The sequence below is a fragment of the Lemur catta genome, chromosome X (assembly GCF_020740605.2).
Source record: "Lemur catta isolate mLemCat1 chromosome X, mLemCat1.pri, whole genome shotgun sequence".
Lineage (NCBI taxonomy): Eukaryota > Metazoa > Chordata > Mammalia > Primates > Lemuridae > Lemur > Lemur catta.
Genome location: NC_059155.1, coordinates 53,367,321 through 53,386,385, shown reverse-complemented (window position 1 = coordinate 53,386,385; position 19,065 = coordinate 53,367,321). Strand labels below are relative to the sequence as shown.

The 19,065-nt window shown below is 39.4% G+C and overlaps 1 protein-coding gene and 1 pseudogene across 2 annotated transcripts; one reads left to right on the top strand and one right to left on the bottom strand.

Moving 5' to 3' along the window:
* The first annotated feature begins 6,882 nt into the window (after positions 1-6,882).
* Positions 6,883-8,036, top strand: LOC123628245 (annotated as a pseudogene). Its single transcript, XR_006731598.1, has 2 exons — positions 6,883-7,630; positions 7,693-8,036. The product of XR_006731598.1 is annotated as a centromere protein U-like (transcript).
* Positions 8,037-14,541: 6,505 nt separating this feature from the next.
* On the bottom strand, positions 14,542-16,522 carry LOC123628000 (spindlin-2). The gene is made up of 2 exons (XM_045537571.1): positions 16,077-16,522; positions 14,542-15,482 (listed from the first exon to the last, which is right to left on the bottom strand). The coding sequence occupies exon 2, from the start codon at positions 15,478-15,480 to the stop codon at positions 14,704-14,706; it is 777 nt and encodes a 258-aa protein (XP_045393527.1). The 5' UTR covers positions 15,481-15,482; positions 16,077-16,522; the 3' UTR covers positions 14,542-14,703.
* Between the last annotated feature and the right edge of the window lie 2,543 nt (positions 16,523-19,065).

The following is a 19,065-nucleotide window of genomic DNA, read 5'->3' as shown; positions in this document are numbered from 1 at the left end:
CTCCTCCCTCTTGCTGTATCGCAGCTTCCTGGGAAGGGAGAGGCCTCCCCTTCCTGCGAAACACTGCGCCCCCTTCCCCTCCTTTGCTCCCAAGCCCCACTACTGCCTTTGCCCAGGAGGAGCTTTTAGCTCTGGCTCCACCTCTTTCCAAATCCGGAGTAGCCCTTGCCAGAATCCTTCTCCCAGCTGGTAGTCCCCTTCACTACCCAGCTAGGGCCCCTTAGTTTCCACCCCCACCTCTACTTTTAGCCTCTCAGAGCCCCTGCCCCATCTGCTTCCCTTCTTCCAGGAATTCGCCCTTTCGTTTTTTCGGATGCCTTTAGAGAGTAATTCCTTATCCATAAATTTGCCTTTACTCTTATTTTAAAAAGGATTTGGAGTTGGAGAGAGAATTTCACTAGTGCTCAGCATGCCAATTTTACCCAGTGTCTACCTAATTTTCCTAAGCTGTGTTTCCTGGACTTTTTGTTTGTTTTGAGTAACTTTTTTTCTTTTTTTCTCGTTTTTCTTTTCATCTATTCCACAATCGCATGAACAATGTGAGCACGGTAAATTTTGGGAAATTGATATAAAGGAAAAAATAACTTTAACCTCACATCTTGTTTCTCTAGTCTCACAGCAAAATATTAATATTCATCATTTTTTTCCTTTTTCTTAAGCCTTTACAAAACTGGGATAATTTTGCATATGCAATTTCATACCATGCCTTTTTCCATGAAGAATAAGCATTTTCTAAGCACAGTATATATTTTTTAATTTTTTTTCAGTCAACAAATGTTAATTGAGCACTTGCTACATGTCTGGCCCTTAGTCCATGAAATTCAATTTTACAGTGATCCATAATTTGATTTTTCTCCCATTACTGGACATTTGAGATAATATTTCCATAATACCCGGTAATCTATTCTATTTATCAGAATGGAAATCTTTGGAAAGATTATTAGAAATAATTATGTAAAAATGATAGTTCTATAAATTAGTGGGTAAAGATAGAGGATTCTTTAAGGAATGCTGAAATGATTCTTTCAATATTTTGGGAAAGGTTATATACTAACTCTGTACTCATATCATTATTTGATATATTAAAAGTAAAATGCACCAAAATGAAACAGAACAAAAACAGAATGAATAAACAAAAAACCCTGTAAGCAATGTCAGGTTAATGGTATCTTACTTATTCAGATACAGTATCTGAATCACGGGATGAGTTCAATGTTAACAGAACTATAATTAAAATAATAAAATAATTCCTAAAAGAGAAAATAAGATTAATGATAATTTTAATTCAACAATCACCGTATGAAAGAACATTACGGTACTACTTAATATTACTGAGCATAAGAAAAGAGTATCTAGTGCTGATGCAAATACAGTTTCATAAATTTTTATGGAAATCAATTTGCAGATAAGCTGTAGTTTCTGTAAGGGTTTGTTTAGTTCTGGTTAGCCCTTATTCCTGGGATATAACCCTAGGTTTACCAGGGCCTGGACTCTAGTTTCTGTATCTGCAACTTCAACAAGCAGTTACAAGCTCTACTGAGGTTATATGTCTTTCAGCAATTCTCTCTAGAAAGAGGAAACTTTCCCAGGGGAAAAACATCCACCAAATGCCCTGTTCGCCCCTTGGACCTGTTCTCCCCCTATCTTGGCTGGGTAATTATTCCCTATTTCTCAGCTCTTAGATGCCTTTGATCAGATTTTTTTTTTTACTATTTTTATCCAGATTTAATGTTTCTTATGGGAAAACTGTTTTGAATCGCTTAATCTCTTGTTACTAAAATCCCAAACCCTAATTTTTATTATAAACAATATGTGTTCATTGTGAGGCTCTATACACTAAATAGGTACAACTTTTTGTCAATCATACTTCAACAAAGTGGTTTAAGAATAATAAAATATGTTCAATTATTTGTAGTGACTTCAAACTGAAAATCACCTAAATTTCCATCAGTAGTATACTGGATATGGTGTGATATATTAATTAATGCATTGGAATATCACACAGCAGTGAGACTGAGCAAGCTACAACTACATGTAGCAACATGAACAAATTTCACAAATATGTCAGACAAAAGAAACCAGAAAACAAAAGGGCACATGCTGTACCATTCAATTTATTTAACGTTCAAAAATGATCAAACAAATCTATTGCCTTAAAAGTTGGAATAGCAGTTATTTTTGCAAAGATATTTTCCAAATAGATGGTAACAGTTCATATTCCACCAGCAGTTGATCCAAGTAAAAATTGGAGACATCGTTGAATGTGTAAGTATGGCAAGAAAGGTTATATGGATAATGAGGTGCAAAATGTAAGTAGTAGACATCATTTGATATTGCCGCATAGCATCCAATCACACTTCTGGTACTAGTGCTACAATTTTCCGCTTGGGAGCAACTTAAGCCTGACTTCAGTGTATGGAATTACTATTAGCGTGATTGGTTTGGGAATAGGTATTCAACCTATTCAGAGCAAGATGAGGCAGGATGATACTTTGCACAAACTTTTGGACATGAGGCAGATTATCTTTGCAATTGCATGAGAATGAAACTAAGGGATTTGAGTATTAAGCTGTTCTATTCACCTTACCATAACCTGAAGTCTGAGAACAAAAGCACCACACAGAAGAGAATGGAGCCAAGCTATACAAAAGGAGGAGAATGTGTCCTAGTGTCTTAGTCCTTCTGCACATGTAGGTGATCATGGTCACTGACTTCCCAATATCCATCTCACTCTAAAAGGGTAGTCTAACTATTCATGGTGATGCCATTGCCACTGCAAGTGATTTTTTAAGCACTGGGCGTGTAATCTTGGTCAATTAAACATGATGGTATGTCTGCTGAAGGTCTTCTAAAATATCTCTTTACTCCTAAGAAAAAGAAACAGGTAATGATGTTTCCTTTTCTTATTTAGGATGGTGCTGTATCTTTATATGACCCTGGAATCTCTGTTACCAGACTGAGGGAAAAACCTGTGTAATAAATATGGGATAGGGGAGAATGGAAATACTCTGAATCCTTTGATCATATCATTTAGCTGCTGCTCACACGATTTCTGGAGTCCTACTTCTGACTCCAAGTTGTGAGGTAATAAATTTCTTTTTAATTAATGTAATTTGAGTCTGGGTTTTTTGTTACTTGTAGTTCAAATCATCTTAAATGGCAAAGTGGTCCCAACTTAAAAGACATAGTATCCCTAGACAATATCATTAGACTTTGAACTTATATGAAACATTACATTCTCAGGGACTTCCACAACTAGTTTCCATGCCAGGAAATGGAACATTATCTCAAGATTTAAAAAAAAATTCAGGGTTCAACTGCAGATTAGGAAAAAAGAGCTACCTGAAAAACAAGCATGAGATAAAAGACACCATTCTTATCTATGCCATAAAAAAACTATACACTAGGATGACCAAACTACTCCCTAAATAAAGGCTGTTAACAAAATGGTGAGGTTCATATACCCTCAGAAGAAGAGGTAGGCTTCCTGACTCTAGTCTCAGCACTTAAAATCTATTTTCCATATACTTTAGACTTATCTGTCTTACATAAAGGGATGATTCTGATATTTATGCTTATGAGAATAAAAAATAAAATTTCTAATCACTTATTTTAACAATTTTGTGCATTAATATTAAGACCATCTTCCAAAATTACCAAAAGTTAATATGTTACTCCAATCTTTATAGCAATAAAATGATCTATAATGAATAAAAAAGACTAACAACCTTCCTCCATCTCCTTTCCTTTTTCTCTTTGCCACCTCCCAGAACTGCCCAATGTTCTTCCATTTCACTTTTAATCATACTTAGCCAATATTAAACCTCTGGTATGTACTCTTCTAGACTTTTTCTATAATATTATAATAATATACAAATATAAACATTAATATAGGAACTTGGAAGCCTTTTCTCACTTTTTAACATAAATAGGATTATACCATATACATTTGTGTGCAACTACACAAGTCAATAGATATAGCTCTAAAATATTTTTTATAGCTATATAATATTTCATACTATACATAAACACAATGTATTTAACTATTCTCCTGTTAATGGATATTCAGGTTTTTTCCCCCGGCTATTTTGCTATTACAAACAATACTACAATAACAGGTGAGTGCAATCTAATTGTGACATTTCTCACTCTGATTTTGAGGGCTGATGGTGCTTATTTGGCCAAAAAGGTAAGTATCTCGGTCCTTTCTCACTGCTGCTGCATTCATCCTTCTTCAAGCTACCTGTGCTGATATAATCTTTCCAGTTAAAGAAGTCTATCTTTTATTTAGGAATATATTATGTGCTTCTTTGTCTGGTCCTCTACTCAGTATTCATAATTTTTAGCAATTTTCTACAAAGCTCTTAAATCAAAAAGAAAAAAATTAAAAATTAACAACAGAGAACTTGAAAAATGATATCAACAATGACACAACATACTAAGACGTTTTGGTTACAGCCAGCACTCTACTCAATGATAAATTTATAGCAATGACTGTTTCTATTAAAATTAACTAGAAATTATTGTCATAGACATCCATGGAGACTTAAAGGAATTAACTAAAATTTGTAGAGACTGATGAAGTAAAAAATAGAAAATTAGTAAGAGATGTAGCAAAGCCTAAGTCTAAGTTTTGTGAAAAAATGAAACAATAGGAAACAAAAAAACCTCTGGCAAATACAGAAAAATAAAACCCAACAAATGCAAAAGGGATTTAAAGCAAGTTATTTGAAAATACAAAACTGTAATGTAATCATTCATTCAACAAATATTTATAGAACCTCCTATGTTCCAGACCCCTTTTCTACGCACTAGAGTACTAGAATGAATGAGACAGACAAGATTCCTGCCTTCAAACTTTATATTCCAATAAAGTAAGACAGAAAATAAAGAAATAATCTAAAAAAGAAACAAGTTAACATAGTGATTACGTACTGCAGAGAAAGTAAAACAGGGTTATGGGGCAGAAGGAGAGAATGTCTGAACAGGTAGCATTTGAGTCAAGACCTGTATATGAGAAGCAACCAGTTATGAGAAGTCATGAAAAGTTATGAGAAGTTATGAAAAGCTCTGGGAGTAAGAACTCTAGTGCAAATGCCTTGAGGTGGAAACAAGCTTGCTGCCTTCGAGTACAGAGAGAAATGTTAGTATGGCAGTAGTACATAGTGAAAAGGAGAGCATGTTTGAATCAGAAAAAAAGTGAGCTCATCTAGAGCAGTGCTTCTTACCTCTTGTTTCCTTATTGTCCCCTCACCACTATAAGGCTTAAGATATTTTTTTCTAATTGTTCCCTCATGATATTTGAATATCATTAATGTATTGAATACCATCGTATCTACTCAATAAATTCATGTGTATCAATGCATTATACATAAAAATAGCAAGCTGTATGTAGGATTAAGAATGAATAAAATTTGAAGATAGAAGTTAATTTAAAAATTAGAAGGCTATGAATGACATTTACAGGATGTTCTATCCAAAATCCACTGAATATACATTCTTCTCATCAGATCATGGGACATTCACTAAGATTGACCATATCTTAGGACACAAAGCCTATCTACCCCAAAGGCAATCACAGTAACAACAAAAATAAATAAATAAATGGGACCTGATTAAATTAAGAAGCTCTCCACAGCCAAAGAAACTGTCACGAGAGCAAAAAGACAACATACAGAATGGGAAAAAATTTTCACATGCTACACATCCAATAAAGGGCTGATAACTAGAATTTATTTGGAACTCAGGAAAATCAGCAAGAAAAAATCAAACAAATCTATCAAAAAGTGGGCAAAGGACATGAATAGAAATTTTTCAAAAGAAGACAGAAGTATGGCCAACAAACATGAAAAAATGCTCAACATCTCTAATCATCAGGAAAATGCAAATCAAAACCACGATGACATATCACTTAACTCCAGTGAGAATGGCCTTTATCAAAAAGTCCCCAAACAATAAATGTTGGCGTGGATGCAGAGAGATAGGAATACTCATACACTGCTGGTGGGACTGCAAACTCGTGCAACCTCTGTGGAAAGCAATATGGAGATACCTTAAACAGATACAAGTAGACTTACCATTTGATCCAGCAATCCCATTATTGGGCATCTACCCAAAAGAACAAAAGACATTCTATAAAAAAGCCATCTGCACTTGAATGTTTGTAGCAGCACAATTCACAATTGCAAAGATGTGGAAACAACCCAAGTGCCCATCAATACATGATTGGATTAATAAAATGTAGTATATGTATACCATGGAGTACTACTCAGCTATAAGAAACAATGGGGATATAGCATCTCTTGTATTTTCCTGGATAGAGCTAGAACCCATTCTACTAAGTGAAGTATCCCAAGAATGGAAAAATAAGCACCACATATACTCACCATCAAATTGGTTTCACTGATCATCACCTAAGAGCACATTTAGGAATAACATTAATTGGGTGTCGGGCAGATGTGGTGGGGAGGGGATGGGTGTATACATACATAATGAGTGCGATGCACACCTTCTAGGGGATGGGCATGCTTGAAGCTCTGACTACGGGGTTGGGGGGGCAAGGGAAATATGCATAACCTCAACTTTTGTACCAACGAAATATGCTGAAATAAAAAAAAACATTAATCGGGTGTTGGGCAGATGTGAAGGGGGAGGGGATGGATGTATACATACATAATGAATGTGATGTGTACCGTCTAGGGGATGGACACGCTTGAAGCTCTGATTCGGGGGAGGGGGGTCAAGGGCAATATACGTAACCTAAACTTTTGTACTCCCATAATATGCTGAAATAAAAAAAAATGGAAAATAAAAAAAAATTAGAAGGGTAGCCTGATGACGCTGTGGCGGTGAGTTGTGGCCATCTGGGCATGCACGTGCAAGATGTTCAAAGAACATTTTAGGAAGAACACATTCCGTGAAAGATATCCTCCTTTACACAGGACAGCTGTATATCCTGATGAAGAAGAATTCTCCAAACACTGTGGATTATCTATCCCTTCAACTCCTCCAGGAAAAGAAGCAAGAAGTTCAAACACTTCTGAAAGTGAAGCAAGTGAAAAGGAATCTGTAAAAATTAGTGCAAAAAAGCCAGGAAGAAAATGAAAGCCCATAGTGATGAGTTTGAAGGTGCTGAAGAAAGTGATATAAGAAGAAAAGTTAAATCAGCAGAGAAAATAGTTACACAACAACATGAATGTATTCCAACTGCAGCATCTTCAGAACTTTCAGAGAAACCAGCTGAATTGGTCACTCCTAAAAAGATAGGAGCACTTAGTGCCCAGTCCTTTGTCGGAAAACAAACCCTGGCAACAGAAAGTCGACCAAAAACTCAGGAAAGAGGGAAGATGTCTTGTGGCAAAAGGGAGAAATCAATAAGTGAAGCTAGAGATTCAGATACTTTCAACATTGTACATAGTTGGTGTCTAGAAGGAAAGAAAACCAGTGACATCATGGAGCTGGATATTGTTTTGCCTGCATTCAAGAAAATCCTCCTAGAGTATAAACAAAGAATGGAATCCAAAATTTGTATGGAAACCATCAACAAATTTCATTTTAATATTAAAGAAGAACAAATAAAAATACCTGAAGATACCCAGATGTTGAAAAAACTGAAAAGGAAAGATGCTAAGATGATTTCAGATATCAGAAAGAAAAGGCAGCATTTGACTGAAGTCCAGAATGAACTGCTTCAGTTAGAGCTACAGCTGAAACAACTACAAACATAGGATGAACTTAAGGAGAGAAATTCTTCCCTTAGGAATGCAACATATTCCTCATCTAGTTTCAAACAGCTTTATTAAGATTATTCAGATGTTCAAGAGAAAGATCAAACGTAAAGGAAACATGATTTATCCAGCCTTACAGCTCTGTTATTTAACACAAGAACCGTTTGGGGAGCTGAAAACCATCTGCAAAATATCAACCATCAGTTAGAGAAGCTCCTTGACCAGGAATGAGAAAACCAGTCTACCAAAATGTGCCTATATAAAGATTAGTCTCATGCTATTGTCTGTTTCCTTCTGAAACTGTACCTTTACAAACAAAAATTCTTTTTGAAGAAAAAGAAAAAATTTAGAAAGCTAGCAACATCTAACTTAACTGTATAACTATATTTGCTGAGTGACTTTCAACGCAATTTATTTACTTATATAAATTATAATGTCTCAAAGTACATATGCAATTAGCAATTTATATAAATACATAATAGCAATGTAAATTTTTAAAAATCATACACAATTTATTTTTCTAGCAAAAGTAAACAACTAAAAAAATTAATTTATTAAAAGTTATTTTTAGTCAACTTTTAAGTTTTGCTTGACATGAGAAAATAAGTTTTAACTAGCTGCTAAATATTCATTCATATATCATCAACATTTTTTCTTTTCAGCACTTGGCATAAATAATGATGGGTTAAATAACTTATATAAAATTAAATATGAACTATTTTTATTTAATTCTCAAAGTCCAAGCCACACACAGGGACACACAGGATCAAACATAAAGTCTGTCAATGGCAGCCAAAAGGCATACACAGGCCACTTCTTGACATATGACTTCAAGAATGAATTTTTAAAAAAAAAGAATGAGCAATAGATTGAAAGTCCTCTAATCACAGACATCAATTTGCCATGGTTTTGTAGTACTGGTCTTGCATGCATATTGTGTATCTTCCATGAGCTCAATGGTAATGCTACTTATGTGATATCCAAGAAAACAAGAATAATTAAGTTTTAAGGAATAAGACTGTCAGATACAGTTGAGCTTTGGAGGGCCACAAACCATTGTTAATACTTAAGATGTTTTCACTTCCTACACCAAGGATCAATTTTCTCCCTCTTGGGGACAATATCATCTCATTTGAGAATGCATGATCTAGGGCTTGCAGGATAAGACATGAAGATCGGATTTTATGTAAAATGTAAAAGGAAGCCTTTGTAGCAGCATTCTAAGTAGGAGGGTGACATAATCTGGTTTACATTTTTAAAAGATTATTCTGGCTATTATGCGGAGAATTGAAAGGAAAGTTAGATCTTAGTTCTCAAAATATCTTCTTTTACAAATCCTTTAGTTAACTGAAACAACACCCCTCTCTCTCCATACTGCCAAAGCATCAGTTTATGTGCTTACTGCTGTTTTCAATTCTTTCTTAATTTTTGGTCCCTGGGGATTTCCCTCACACTCTAAGTTCAGCTATACATTTAAAAGGAGATATGTCATATTTTATCCAACATTTTAAAATGTAGTGCTTTTTAGTGAAAGAATTTTCATGTACCCACTTTTTATTATCTTTTAAACTAGTGAGTTTACTTAGCCACTCCTGTGGTCAATCAGTGGTGTAGTTTACTTCCCTTATGACAGAGACAAGAATCATGTTCCAACCTTATGAGGCTCCTCCTTCAATATATACTGTTGCTTCTTTAAAAAAAAAATCTCAGAAGCTCAAAGTTTATCTCAGAAGCCTCTGAAATTAATTTTTATTTTATTTTATTTTATTTTAATTTTTATTTTATTTTATTTTTTTGAGACAGAGTCTTGCTCTGTTGCCCAGGCTAGAGTGTCGTGGTATCAGCCTAGCTCACAGCAACCTCAAACTTCTGGGCTCAAGCAATCCATCCTCCTGTCTCAGCCTCCCAAGTAGCTGGGAATACAGGTGCACACCACCACACTAGGTTAATTTTTTTTCTATAGCAGAGATGGGGTCTTGTTCTTGCTCAGGCTGGTCTCAAACTCCTGACCACAAGCAATCCTCCTGCCTCGGCCTCCCAGAGAGCTAGGATTACAGGTGTGGGTCACCATGCCTGGCTGAAATTAAATTTTAAAAACACATTAAAGCCACATTGAAATGTGCACTTAGGTGATTATCAGGGAAACCAATTTGCTGGTAAGTACATGTAAGTATCCTTTAAATTATAACCCATTTCAAGTTATGCTCAGACATATTATGAAACATTAACTACACGAAGGTGAAGAAAACATTTTGTTTTCTCTACCAAGGACTATGTGTAGTGGTTGTCAAACAGCACCTTTATTTTCCTGGCTTCATATCTCTCAATGACTTCTTTAATTAGTGAATTGGAGAGGAGTTAGACATGTGAGAAATTTTTTGGCTTCTCTCTTGGATCTATTTCTTTTGGCCAGAATATGCACTCTCATTTGCTCACAAACACAGGGTAAGACTTGTGGGCCTGTCCTTATCAAGAGGTCTACAATTATTTAGTTCTGCCTGTGATTGGGTGAAGTATGAGGAAGTCCTTGTGGCCCCATATTTAAGCATGTCCGTCAATTCATCTTTTATCATTTATAAAGGGGATATTTTGACCTCCATTTGCTTGATTATTGTACCTGTCTCTCAAATAGTTACAAGCTTGCAAAGAGAAAGAATGGTTTAATTTTTAGTCCTCTAAAATCTCAACTGTAACATTATGCTGAGCTGTGGCACAATTTCAATCTGTAATGGAAGGCATAACTATTATAGGTATGCTTGGACCTAACATCACATCTCTAAGGTAAATATAGGACATGAGATATTAGGGGATGTACTGTGATCTGTAAGAGAAGAAAGAAGACTTCTAGCATTCCACAATGGCACCTTGCATCTATCCTCAGCAATGACCTAGGAAAAAGGTTGAAGGATTCTGACCATATCTCTTGAACAGAAATGGCTGTACAAACCAAGAGTGATTTACTCTGTGATGACATCACTAAGCATTAATGCCAAACCCTCTTCCATTTTAACTCACTTATCCTCAGTAATGACAATATCACTTAGGCTTGGGAAAATGGGGAATGAGATGTACCTAGACAAAGCACTTTGAACAATTCTACCTCGGTATAAACATCTGTCCTTTATGCAGACAGGGTGCAAGTTCAAGCTCCATCTATATCCTATGAACTTTTGAACAGCCAATTACATTAAATTATTCACTAACTGTCTAAACTTCATAACAAGATCTCTATGGGGTACTTGATGCCCCATTGCCAAAATAATATGTTTATTTCTCAACAGTTTCCAACATAAGGACTAGGGGAGTTTTCCAAATAGAGAAAGCTGACAACAAGACTATCACTATTTCCTGGGGTAAGATTCTCATTCTCTAGTACTCACATCATCAACACTGTACATCCAATCTGAGTAGTAAGAGTGCAAATATGTCATCTATCGCTTTCCTTGTAAATTTGTTTATCTTAAGGAAATCTTCAAAACAGGGCAAAAACATGGTGTTGCCCTTGACTCCCACTACATTTCTTTTCCATTGCACATCCTATCTAATAGCAAATTCTGCAGGATAGGCTTGAAGAATATAGGCAGAATTCAACCAATTCTCTCCACACCCACTGTCCTCAGACTGATCCAAATGACCATTATCTTTCTACCTGCATTATTGGAATGGCCTGTTAATTAATCTCCCCTTTTCTACCTTATATCAGTACATCCTATTGTCCGGTTGTCAGAATGATCCCATTAAAATATAAGACACATGATGGGATCCGACCACTTTCAGTGCAAAAGCCACATTCCATTCTAGAACATACCTACGTGGCTCTAAGCTATCTGCTTCTCCCCCATCCCCATTATCTCTCTGAAATCATCTCCTGCCATTCTCCACCTTGCTCGCTCAACTCCAGCCTTGCTGTCATTGTCCCTGTTCCTCGAACACGCCAGGCATACCCAGCACTTGCTGTCCCTCTACCTGGAATACTCCTTCCTCAGACAGCTACATGGCCAGTTCTCTCACTGCCTTTAGATCTTTACTCAAAGAGCCCTGTGCGGTGGCTCATGCCTGTAATCCCAGCTAGTCCAGAGGCTGATGCAGAAGGATCACTTTGAGCTCAGCAGTTCCAGGCTGCACTGGAACTACTCAAGCTATGATCGAGGCACTGCATTCCAGCCTGGGAGGCAGAGCGAGAACCAGTCACAAATTAAATAAATAAACAGTAATTTTTTAAAAAGGGAAGTTCTCAGTGAGGCCTTCCCTGACCACCTTGTCTATCTAATTTCAGATTCCACCCTTCTTTCGTTTATTTTTTCTTCTTAGCACTTGTCACTACGAAAATACTTTACATCTACTTATTTATTTTGGCTACTGTCTCCCACACAAAAATAAAAGCTCCCGGAGGGTAAGATTTTTTATTTGTTTCTTTTGTTCATTTCTCTATCGTTAGTATGTGCCCCTAGAAGAGTGATAGGAACAGAGCCCACCCAAAGTAAGGATTTGTGGGATGAAGAAAAAACAAATAAATTAAAAAGCAAATGGGGGAGGGAAGCAAATGGGGTCAAAGCAAGTCAAGAGGGGCAGTTTTCCCTGGCTCTAGCCTCAAGGGTACAAACACAAATGCTTCCAGGGGATAACAGTGCATTTTATTAGAGTGAAACAGGCCAGCTGGGGGTGTGGCCAACTGGAGAGGGCATTCTGAGTCTAAAATGGGCTGAGCTCTACCTCAGACCCAGTTGCTTGTATCCTTGTTGGAATGTGGGCCCTAATCTTCATGATTTTTTCTTCTGTTTCACTTTCAGGAGGGGCCAGAAAGATGGATTTTCATCACGTGAACTCTCCCAAATGTCTAAAGTACCTAATTTAAAATAGAAAACAATAAAAACACAATGTTCAAACCAAACCTGTCAGCTGAATGAAACTGGTTCCTGAGCAGTCTGGTGGTGTTTCCTGGACTAAATTGTGTGATATATAAAAGCAAGATTAGTCCCTGCCATGGTGAGGTGGGCTTGCCTTGTGCAAATCTTGAGGCAATCAGTCTCGGGTCATGTCTGGTGGAGAGAGTAAACTGGATTTACCACCTTCCTTCAACTCCTGAAAGCTTCTTGCCTCCCCCCACTATTCATGTAGTTATGGAAACCTGGGTAGTGGGGAGTCACCAGCACTCTCTTTGGGGACAAGGGTATAATTTAGTGAAGGGTGGGGATGTAGAAACCAGAGAGGGTTTTCAGAGGGACCACAGGAGGAAGGAAGACCAGGGAAGGACAAGGAGGAGAGGAAGAGAAGGACACAGACCTGGACACTATAGTTCTGAGGCACTTTACTGGGATTGCCACTCCCTCTCCCCACCAACCACAACCCCTCCATGTGGCACTATACAGCCGAATCAGTTAGTTATACAAAGTCACAGCTCCCAGTGCAACTGCCCCATGGAATCTACCTCACCTGAAAACAAAGAGCTGCACAAACTTCTATCCCAGCTCCCTGTCAGCTTGAGGTGGGCACGATCAGCCAGGAGGTACCAGTGAGAGCACTGTAGAAATGGGCTTTGTAAGGGGTCTATCCAGAACAGGGCTTGTGGGAGCAGTGGGCCTCCCTTTGGTGGAACACTGGTTAGAGCCACCTGTGGTTCCAGGCAACTGCTGAAAGAAGCATGGATAGTTGAGTACTCCCCTTGCCTTGGAGAGAGACATCTTTGATGGCCCTCCCCTCTAGGGAGATAAGGAACATTTGAGCAGGGGGAAGAACAGTGATGGGACTGCTGTACTCGGTTTCAGTAAGTTCCATTTTTCTGGATAAAATACTTTCCAAACCCAAGATGGCACATCTCTTAAGTTCTGAGAGCCCCACGAACCCATTCTCTACAAGTGTTGTTAATCTGGTGTAGGGTAAATGAACGAAGACCTTCAGGTCCAAGATTGACTGCACCTGTGCCCTCTGGGAAATGTGAGCAGTTAGCCCACCTCCCAGTGCTTAGGGAGCACCATGTTAGTGTGTTTAGGCCGAGGGCTGGGGTTCTGCTGGGCAGGTGTGGCATGAACTCCCTGAAACAAAGAAAGTCCTGTAGGTATAAACTTGACTCTTGTTTAACTTGTCCAAGTCGTGCCTGTCAAAATGCCCTTCTAGGGAACCTCCAATGCATCTGGCTTCTTTGACAGTTGACACTTCCTTTGTGCACAGAGCCAGGGAGAGCAACAGGGATACTGCCAGAAGTCTGACTTCTTCCTGAGCCTTCCCATCCCTCTTGGGGCCCACTCCCCACATCTCTTTTTCTATATTCTCACTCCCTCTGTCAGTCTTTCTTCTTTGAAGTCCTGCTAACTCCCCCTCCCACCCCGACCCCTGCACAGACCCTCCCTTTGTGTGTCCTTCAGCCTCTCCCCAGATCCCTGCCCATGTGTTCTTTCTCCCCCTGACTCTGGACCTCTTCTAAGCTTCTTGGTGTCCCTCTCTACTCAATTTATTCTGTCTGTTTCTCTCTAAGCCTCAGGATCTCACTCTCCCTCTGTAATTTTTCACTCCCTTCCCAGATGGATGCTTCCTCCTCACAGGTCATCCTCTCCCCCAGGGAGCTTCTCTCTTTCTGGCCCTTCCCCACCTCTTCCTAAGCAGTCATCTTCTCCTCTCCCTTCCCCCACAGTCCATCTATAGTTCCTCCTCCCCCCCCACCCACCCGCAACTCCAGAGCAGACCAGCTAAGTGCCATGCCATTTTTAGATGACCGATTGTGATTCTAGCTGAATTGACAGCTGTTCCTTCCTTTCATGCCCCATCCACCAAAGGTACCCAATCTTTTCAACAAGACAAAGTGCTTACACACAGCATGTCATGTCCACATAAATTTGTATTTTTTAGAACAAAACAACAGTTATGCTGGCAAAGATGTTGGGTTATCAGGGACCCTTAAGCTTTCAATACACTGAAAAGCAACATTTTTTGTGTGTCTACAAATTATACGTTTGTTTCCACAAATGTGGCAAATTTTACCCTAACAGGACTTTTTCACCAAATCATAGACATAGATATGAAAATCATCTTCAAACTTGATGAAATACACAGAGGGTTTGGCTTCCACTTGGTGAATGACCATGCCGATCCTTTTGGAGCCGTCTTCTTTGGTATATTCCACATGCTTACCTATCAGGCCATCTACAACTCCTGGCTCTCTCTCTGCTGGAGGAGACTCACTGGATTCTGGCATAAGGCGGAGGTCACCTTCTTTAAAATCATCTAGAAGCTGGTACATGTACAAGACAGGATCTTTCTCATAGGTAATATAAAACCAGGCTTTCATGATAGGTGCTTGGGCTAACACCATCCCCCTCCATTCATCCTTAGAACCATGCTCACCCTCAAACATATGTTCCACTGCTTTGCCAATTATGGTATTTGCAAGGTTGGCATCACTAACTTGAGATGACGCCACCCTGTCGGAAAGAATTTTTAGAGACAAAACCCTTTCATCTCTGTGAAGTTCCAGTCCATAGACACAGTCAATTCCATCATATTTCACCAGATAAAGGGAGGGATTTATAGGCACCTGATCTAAAACGGTTCCTTTCCACTGGGTGACTGGCTCATCTCCTTCTTTCCATCCGTGAGAAATTCTGCAGCCCACGATGTTCCTGCGGGGCTGGGAGGAAGGTCTGCCCCTCTGCTTCTTTTGGGAGGCTTTTTTCTTTGTCAAGTTTGCAGACCCAGTGGCCCGTCCCACAGCTGCCCTAGTTTGTTGCCCTTCGGCCTCCTGTGCGTTGGGGGTCTTCATGCCTGTTGGTGGAGGGGGGAGGCAGAGGATAAAGAGAAATATCCAATATGCCATAAGGTGAACTTTCCCCTATTGCCATGTCGCTATGTATCCTGCACCAGCGCCTAGATTTCCCCCATGAGCCTGGCAGCAATGCTGGAAATCCTGGCCGTGTGCCTGCAGTGCTCTCCCTCTTAGCTTCCTTTGGGCTGTGGGAAGGGCTGGAGTAGTGGTAGAGCTGGCTGTGTTAGGAACTCTGCAGAAAGGGGCGGGCTACCTCCTCCTTGCTCAGTGACCACTGCCACTGTTGTCCGTCCACTGCTGATCCCCTGCAAAGTACCTATCCCTCCAGTGCCTTGGCCGGCACCCACTGCCCTCCTGCCCTGAGCGCCCCAGCCTGCTGCCCACGAGCCCCCTGCCTACCCCAAGTGCTCCCCTGGCACCCACCTCCCTTGCTTCCCCGCGCGCTCACCTTCAAATCCTTATTTGTCTCCTAACTCCAACCCGTTTTCCCGTTGCCCACCGCACTCCTCCACCCCACACTTGCCCGGCACCCACCCCTACCCCATATCTCCTGCCGGATTCCTTCCCATCCCCCTCTCCATTCTGGCGCCCACCAATGGCCTTGCCCTGCCTGGCGTCCTCCGGCTGGGATCGCGGGCCTCAAGTGCTGGAATCCTGGAATCGGACACCTTGCTGCTGCCTCCCCCTGTGCGCCTATGGCAAAGGGGGATCAGTACGCGACCAGTCGAGTGAGTGCTTGCAAGAGTTGGGAAGGTAGGATCCGTAGGCAAGCAGCGTGTCTAGAAGGGCTGTGAGGCAGGCAAAGGACCGCTGGTGTTGGCGGCGTCCCCAGTGCTTGGCTTGTATTCCCTCTGTTTCCCTCTCTGTGTCGGCGACCCCTCTGCCACATTGGACTTCCACTATCCGCGGCTGCGGCTGCTGTTGTAGTCTGCTTCCTCTTTCCGTGTAGGACTAGGGTCTTTGTTTTCTGTTTGTCTTCATGGCTCCCCTTCTTGCTAAACACGGAGCAACCTGCCTTTCTTGTCTTGTAGGTCCTCTGGGGCTGCTGCTTTCCTTCTCTAAATTCAGAGCACTGAGACCTGTAGGTGGCCCTTCCTCTCTTTCCACCTCTTTTAGCTGGATCCTACAGGCTCTCTAGCTGGCTCCACCCCTCTGCTCTCCTGCTCCATCTGTTTTCCATCTCTCACACATTCCTTACATTTTTTTGCAGATACAGAATTTAATACAGAAATACCATATTCATACATATACGGAGACATAATTCCATTGTGTTTATACACAACTATATGTATACATACACAATACACATTAATAAACATCTATATACATTTACAAAAATTTTATCCATCCACATAATTCTAAATACAAATCTCTCTACTCAAACACACAACACATAGACATATTTTTCTGTGTATATATACACACTGGTGAATACACGTATTAGGAGTTTCTCCAAAGCAGAGTGTAGGCATGTTTTAGATTTAGAGACGTAGTTTGAAGAAGCAATGGCTTATTTTAGGCTTAAAGAGTTATTCCTAAACGTGATTATGATTTCTAACAAATCTTATCAAGTTTCGCATAAAATGACATCATTTTTAATTTTGTTTGTATCCTTTTTTGTTACTTATAATTTTTGCACACTATCTTATAATTCTGAATATTATCAACAATTTTAAGGTGCTGTATCAAAGTAGAATATTTCAGTTACATGTAGTAGGAAAAACTCAAATAGGTGTACAATAAAAACAATTTATTGGCAAAGGTATTGAAAACATTTTAAAAGTTCTTAGGTACGCTTAATATTGGTGATCAGTGTAGTGGACTGTACTGTGTCCCTTTAAAATTCATACGTTGAAGTCCTAGCCCCCAGTACCTTAGGATGTGGTGATGTATGGAGATAATGGTCTTTAAAGAGGTAATTAAAGTAAAATGTGGTCATAAGTATGGCACTTAATACAGTATGACTGGTGTTATTATAAAAGTTGCAATTAGGACACAAATACACAAAGTGGAAAGACTATGTGAAGTTGAAGGGAGAAGACGACCATCTATAAGTCAAGAAGAGATGCATTAGGAAAAATATCAACCATGGTGATAACTTGATCTTGGCTTATTGCCTTCAGAAGTGTGAGATAATAATTTTTTTTTTTGTTTAGGCCACCAGATCTGGCCTATTTTGTTATGGCAGCCCTAGCAAAAAAATTACTTTATGTGTTGTCACCAAAAACCTGGTTTTTCTTCGGTCTTCTATTTTCTCTGTAATGTCAGTTGCATCCTAAAACTCATGTGGCAATATGGCTTTCAGCAACTTTGAGAGCTATAGGCTTCCTTATTCTCATAGACCAACAGAGATAGCATTTTTGCAGCAACTTTTTTTTAATTTTTTAATTTTTTTATTTTTTTTATTTCAGCTTATTATGGGGGTACAAAAGTTCTGTTTATATATATTGCCCATTCCTCCCCCACCCCTCGAGTCTGAGCTTCCAGCGTGTCCATTCCCCAGACAGTGCGCCTGGCACTCATCATGTAGGTATACACCCATCCCCTCCCCCCACCCCCATCCCCCGAGTTAGAACTTCAAGCGTGTCCATTCCCCAGACAGTGCGCATCGCACTCATCATGTAGGTATACATCCATCCTCTCCTCCCATCCCCCACCCCTGTCCGATACCCAATTGGTGTTATTCCCAAATGTGCACTTAGGTGATGATCAGGGAAACCAATTTGCTGGTGAGTACATGTGGTGCTTATTTTTCCATTCTTGGGATACTTCACTTAATAGAATGGGTTCCAACTCTCTCCAGGAGAACAAAAGAGATGCCATATCACCATTATTTCTTATAGCTGAGTAACACTCCATGGTATACATATACCACATTTTACTAATCCATTCATGAATTGATGGGCATTTAGGTTGTTTCCACATCTTTGCAACTGTGAATTGTGCTGCTATAAACATTTGGGTACAGATATCTTTTTTATAGAATGACTTTTGTTCTTCTGGGTAGATGCCCAATAATGGGATTGCTGGATTGAATGATAGGTCTACTTGAATCTGTTTAAGGTATGTCCATATTGCTTTCCACAGGGGTTGCACTAGTTTACAGTCCCACCAGCAGTGTATGAGTGTTCCTGTGTCTCCGCATCCACGCCAACATTTATTGTTTTGGGACTTTTTGATAAAGGCCATTCTCACTGGAGTTAAGGGATATCTCATTGTTGTTTTGATTTGCATTTCCCTGATGATTAGAGATGTTGAACATTTTTTCATATGTTTGTCAGCCATTCTTATATCTTCTCTTGAAAAATTTCTATTCATGTCCTTTGCCCACTTTTTGATAGGGTTGTTTGATTTTTTCTTGTTGAGTTTCCTGAGTTCTAAATAGATTCTAGTTATCAGTCCTTTATCGGATGTGTAGCATGCGAAATTTTTTCCCATTCTGTATGTTGTCTTTTTGCCCTCGTGACAGTTTCTTTGGCTGTGCAGAAGCTTTTTAATTTAATCAGGTCCCATTTATTTATTTTTGTTGTTGCTGTCATTGCCTTTGGGTCTTCTTCATAAATTCTTTGCCCAGGCCAATGT